The sequence below is a fragment of the Oratosquilla oratoria genome, chromosome 43 (assembly GCF_046742065.1).
Source record: "Oratosquilla oratoria isolate Oo_2021 chromosome 43, ASM4674206v1, whole genome shotgun sequence".
In the NCBI taxonomy this organism is placed as follows: Eukaryota; Metazoa; Arthropoda; class Malacostraca; order Stomatopoda; family Squillidae; genus Oratosquilla; species Oratosquilla oratoria.
The window spans coordinates 41,601,215-41,607,503 of NC_134819.1; the positions used below are offsets into that span (position 1 = coordinate 41,601,215).

Genomic DNA, 6,289 nt, shown 5'->3' on the forward strand with positions numbered 1-6,289 from the left:
ATTATTATCTATTCATTGATGTAAGAATATCCGTGTATGTACTTGGAAATATTCCTAAACACTCCTGTTAATCGTCGCGTCTAGCGACACTTGGCATCTCTCCGGATCTTACGGAGAAGAGTCTATATATATCATTGCTTGTAACGGTCAAGGAGGACTCTGCTTATCAGAGCCCCATTGCACTCGTGTCCTCTACGTTTGGACTTAGACATTATAGTCGTAGTTTCATCTCGACTAGTATATTCTCGAATCTTTGTGAACTCTGCTTATCAGAGCCTCATTGCACTCATGTCCACTTTGTCGGACTTACTTAGTCGTAGAATTTTCTCGACTTTGTAATTTTTTTTAACGTAAATTATTACGTAGGATTTAGTTTCCATTCTGATGGTCGATATTTCTCGACCTTACCACTTATTGTCTTTAAGACTATTTTTTTTTTGTTATTGATTGTCGATATTTGATCGACACTTATATATTTACGTGTCTTGGCAATACTAGCCTTTTATGTTCTGTGAATTTACGTGTTTCGGACATTGTACTTTTCGCTAGTTTTGGCGACTTCTATTTTTCGATCATTGTTTATTTGTATCTTTATTTTTTGTAGGAAATAATAATTCTTAAACAGAACTCTAGTTTTGAACCTGGCCCTTCCCCATAGGCGTCACAGGGAGTAAGGGAATTAGTCTGGCGACCTTGCCAAGGATCGAAGGATAGAAGTTCGTCAACAATTCTGGTAAGATGGAGATTCTCCAAGATTTCTTTAAGTCCCAAGACCTTAGAGTTTTGCTAAGTGCGGACGTTTCTCATTTGCTTGAGATAGGTAATATCCTAGAATTAGATTTGAGCGGATACACTGATAGGGCAGATATACTTAGAGTAGTAGTATCCCATTTAATTGAGAGGGATTTGTTACCCCCAGAGGCTATTCTATATACTCGTCCCCCTAGATTAGAGGATTCAGGACTAAGGTTAAAACTTAGAGAAATGGAATTGCTAAGTGAAGAGCGTAAGCTCAGAATGGAGTTAGAATTGAAAGCTAAAGAGGAAGAGACGAAAATTAGGTTGGCTGAAATTAAATTAAGTAGAGTAGGATTGAGTTCTGGAGTTAGCTCTTTCTCGCCTAGAGATTTTGATGTCACTAGATATATCAAATTAGTTCCCCAATTTTCGGAGAAAGAGCCGGAGACTTTCTTTGTGCAATTTGAAAAGATTGCAACTCAACTCAAAATCCCCCGAGAATACTGGACTATGATGCAGTCTAGTTTCATAGGTAAGGCCCAACAGATATATTCTTCTCTTCCCCTTAGTGAAAACTCGTACGAAAGTGTTAAAATTCGGGTCCTAAAAGCGTATGAGTTAGTCCCAGAGGCATATAGGCTAAAATTCCGAAACTTTAAGAAATTGCCTCAAGTAACTTTTGTAGAGTTTGCGGCGATGCAAGAACGCCTTCTGGATAAATGGTGTGCGGCTAGTGAAGTCGATTCTCTAGAGAAATTTCGAGAATTAATTTTAGTGGAACAGTTTAATTCACAGCTAGATGCAGATCTTAGGGTTTATCTAGAAGTTCAGAAACCAAATAGTTTGTCTAAAGCTGCTATATTAGCAGAAGAGTATGCCCTGACTCACTCTAAGAAATACAAAACGGCAGATACAGACAACTTTAAGAGGACTACTTATAACACAAATACTAGGAGTACACCCACTCAGAATTCAAAACCCGAAGTTACACACACTAATTCTTACAAGTCCTATCCAAACTACCGAGACTTACATTGCACTTGGTGTAACAAGCACGGACATACAGTCTCTACCTGTTTCAAGAAACAAGGTAAATCCATGCATGCTATCCAAAGAACAACGTTAACTCACAACACTAACTGTGTTTCTGATAGTCAGTTTCAAGAAAAGCCCGCTAGTCCTCCCAAAGCTATGCCATTAGAACTAACTTCCAAACCTCCAGTATTGTCTAGTAATGCTAGTTCCACATGTGGTATTAAGATGGAAGTAGACCCGTGTTTTCTACCTTTTATTTCGACAGGAACAATATCCACGACAGAGCATGACGCTCCTATACAAGTGTCCATTCTTAGAGACACGGCAGCTAAACAGAGTCTCATACTGGCTCAGGCTCTTACTAATCTACAACTAACTTACATTCTGATGTACTCCTAGATGGAATCGGTGGAACCCGTAGATGTCCTTTGCATAAGATATATCTAACTTCCGATTTAGTCACAGGTCCTGTTGAAGTAGCGGTAATAGACTCATTGCCAGTTCCAGGGATCCAGCTACTTTTAGCTAACGACCTTGCAGGTAGCAAAGTAACCTTGCCCATTGTTACAGAATCTCCTAACCTTGTTCTAGATTCCCCTCTTGATAACCTTGATCTTTATCCTGCTTGTGCAGTAACTCGGTCCCAGAGTAGAAAGGTAGATGAAGAAGACTCTTTCGATTTAACATGCTTATTTTCCTCAGAGCCAGAGACATTAACCATTACAGATCCTCTCCCCTTAACGAGAGAAAATTTGTTAAAGGAGCAGAAGAGCGATGAGACTCTTGTCCCGCTCTTCGAAAAGGCTGCCACTGAGGCAGAGGTAAATGACACTGACAGAGGTCTTTACATTCGTAAAGGCGTTCTGATGCGTAAGTATCGCCCAGCAGCTACCCCAGCTGACCAGACCTGGGAAGAAGTACACCAAATTGTTGTCCCCACTTCCTATAGAGAGAAAATCTTAGATTTAGCCCATTCTTCCGCTTTATCAGGACACCTAGGTGTCAGGAAGACCTTAAAAAGAGTAAGTGCTCATTTTCATTGGCCTACTGTGGTCAAAGATGTCTCAGATTGTCGTGCTTGCCCCACATGCCAGTTGGTAGGTAAAAGCAACAAACCAATTCCAGTAGCTCCTTTGCACCCCATTCCCGCTATAGGAGAACCTTTTTCCAAAATTTTGATAGATGTTGTAGGACCTCTTCCTCCTTCTAAGAAAGGATTCAGATATATTCTTACTGTTATGTGTTTAGCTACCAGGTATCCCGAGGCTATTCCCCTCAAAGATACCAAAGCAAAAACAGTAATCAAATCACTGTTGAAATATTTTACGTTAGTAGGTTTCCCTGTTGAGATCCAAAGTGATCAAGGAAGTAATTTCCTGTCTAAATACTTTAAGAATTCATTGATTGAGTTAGGTGTCATGCACACCACTTCCTCACCTTATCATCCACAGTCTCAGGGCGCCTTGGAAAGGTTCCACGGCACCTTGAAAAGCATGATGCGTAAGTTTGTACAAGAACAGGAGAAGGATTGGGAAGAAGGCCTTCCCTTCCTTTTGTTTGCTGCTAGGACTGCTGTTCAAGACAGTTTAGGTTGTAGCCCAGCTAGTCTACTCTACGGACATGATGTCCGGGGTCCTCTCAAGATGGTAAAAGAGAAGTGGATGGAAGAAGACGTCCAAGTCCCGTCCCTCCAGTATCTCTCTCAAATTCAAGAAAGACTGGTGACTGCCTGGAAGATTGCTAGGGAGAATCTAGAAAATTCTCAAAGGAAAATGAAGGTAAAGTACGACCGAAAGGCTAAACCACGTAGTTTTTCTCCAGGAGACCAAGTGTTGGTCTATCTCCCAGTAGCAGGTGAGCCCCTTATGGCCAAGTACCAAGGGCCTTATACTATTTTAGAAAAGGCCAGTAGCTTAAACTACATTATTCACACTCCGGAAAAAAGAAAAACTAAGAGGTTAGTACATATCAATACTTTAAAACCCTTCTACCACAGAATACCCATTGCCAGCCATACTACTGTTGGTGTAGATGAGACGGAGAGATTTTTCCCTCAGCCAGAACTGCCTCTTCAAAACTCCAAGATATTAGAGGACCTCGACTCTAAGGTAAACCACTTAGAACCTTATCAGCGATGTTCATTGAAGAAACTACTTCTCAAATTCCCTTCCCTGTTCACTGACAGTCCGAGACAAACTGAGTTAGTTCAGCATGAGATAAAATTAGTCTCGCAGGATCCTATTAAACTGCCCCCATATCGGTTAAACCCGACCAAGAGAGAGTGCCTACGTAAAGAGGTAAATTCTTTGATTGATCAAGGTATTATAGAACCTTCACATAGTCCTTGGAGTTCACCATGTATTTTGATTCCTAAATCTAACAATACTTACAGGTTAGTAGTTGATTACCGAAGGGTAAATGAGAAAACTAAAGCTGATGCATACCCCTTACCTCGGATTGAGGATATCATAGATAACTTAGGGACAGCTACCTTTCTCACTAAATTAGATTTCTTGCATGGGTTTTACCAAATAAGCCTCCACCCTGATGCGAAGGAAATTACTGCCTTCGTGACCCCTGACGGTTTATACCATTTCAACGTTATGCCTTTTGGTTTGAGAAACTCTCCTGCTACCTATCAACGTTTGATAAACACACTTATTATAGGTTTGCCAGGAGTAAGGAGTTATTTGGATGATATTATTATCTACAGTAAAACATGGGAGGAACATTTAACACAACTTTATAATTTCCTCAGCAGAGCTGATCAAGCTCGCCTCACCTTGAACTTGGCCAAGAGTGAGTTTGGACAAGCCCAGGTGGCTTATTTAGGACATGCAGTCGGCAACTCCATGGTTAAACCCCTGGACCTCAAAGTGAAGGCTATAACCAACCTACCCAGACCTACTAACCGCAGGGAAGTACGAAGGGTGTTGGGAATGTTCGGGTATTATCGCCGTTATTGCAAAATTTTTGCAGAGATAGCTGAGCCCCTGACTAATCTACTGAGAAAGGACCAACGGTTTCAGTGGACCCCGACATGCGATCAGGCCTTCGCGCAACTTAAATCCCTATTAAAACATTGCCCAGTGCTGATAACCCCAGACTATACTCTGCCTTTTCATCTCTATACAGATTCCAGCGAAGTAGGGATTGGAGCGGCTCTGCTACAAGAACGTCATGGTACCAAACGTGTGGTAGCATACTTCAGCCGTAAACTGAAACCTTCGCAGCGTCATTATTCCACTATTGAGAAGGAATGTCTGGCCCTCATAGAAGCGTTCCGGCACTTCGAACCCATCATCGGAGGTCACTTCGAGATACACCTCCACACGGATCACAATCCTCTGGTGTATCTTAACCGAATGGCGAATACGAACCAGAAACTCACCAGATGGTACCTCGAACTCCAGGGGGTCCCCATTTCCTATCATCACGAAGCCGGAACAAGCAACGTTCTTGCAGATACGCTCTCCCGTTGCGTGTCTCTTGAGGAAGGAGGAGTTACGACTACAGGCTCGTCGTAGTGAAGATTTCATTCAGACGCACATGCGCGCATGTACGTATGTGTAACTCGGACTATGCCAGCCGTTCCCACGGTAGGCTTGGTGGACTTCTCGATATCCAACTGTCAGTGATCGACGTAAGAGTACTGTTAAAGTGATGAATTATATATATATGATGTATTCCATTCCTTTTGTACACTGTCAACTATATTCTATACATTACATATAGATTTATGTATGTATATTGTCTTATGGATCTCTCTTGTCAATCTTACGAGTTGATTTACGTAAGATAAGAGAAATTACATATTCTCTTAATCTTCGGACGCCGGTGGGAAAGATCTGTGCCTACGTGAGGTATATCCACGTCTAAAGACTCTTAAAGTGATGATTTCTATTCATCGGATTGTATTTCGTTCCTTTTTGTGCTTTGACAAACTATTCCATACTTTGCATATGAATTTATGTATGTGTATTACCTTGTGGATCTATCTTGTCAATCTTAGGATTTGATTTACGTAAGATTAAAAGAATTGCATATTTTCGTCGTTCTCGGACGCCGAAACGCCAGTGTGGGCATGCAAGCTTACGCGCGCTCTGAAGAAATTTGCGTGTGAACCAATATTGTGGCAACTGCGTCCCTAACTTACATTTACGTACGTATAGATATTCATATAAAAACTATTAAGTTTCTGCTTATCTAAGATTGACAAGGTAACTTTATCAAATATTATTATCTATTCATTGATGTAAGAATATCCGTGTATGTACTTGGAAATATTCCTAAACACTCCTGTTAATCGTCGCGTCTAGCGACACTTGGCATCTCTCCGGATCTTACGGAGAAGAGTCTATATATATCATTGCTTGTAACGGTCAAGGAGGACTCTGCTTATCAGAGCCCCATTGCACTCGTGTCCTCTACGTTTGGACTTAGACATTATAGTCGTAGTTTCATCTCGACTAGTATATTCTCGAATCTTTGTGAACTCTGCTTATCAGAGCCTCAT

The 6,289-nt window shown here is 41.2% G+C and overlaps 1 protein-coding gene across 1 annotated transcript in view; it reads left to right on the plus strand.

Moving 5' to 3' along the window:
- The first annotated feature begins 738 nt into the window (after positions 1-738).
- LOC143022050 (uncharacterized) overlaps positions 739-6,289 on the plus strand; it is a 32,454-nt gene continuing 26,903 nt past the window's right edge. The window contains exons 1-4 of the mRNA XM_076179985.1: positions 739-2,162; positions 2,195-2,870; positions 3,168-3,273; positions 3,595-5,170. Coding sequence (XP_076036100.1) covers positions 739-2,162; positions 2,195-2,870; positions 3,168-3,273; positions 3,595-5,170 — 3,782 coding nt within the window. The remainder of the gene's footprint in view (positions 2,163-2,194; positions 2,871-3,167; positions 3,274-3,594; positions 5,171-6,289) is intronic.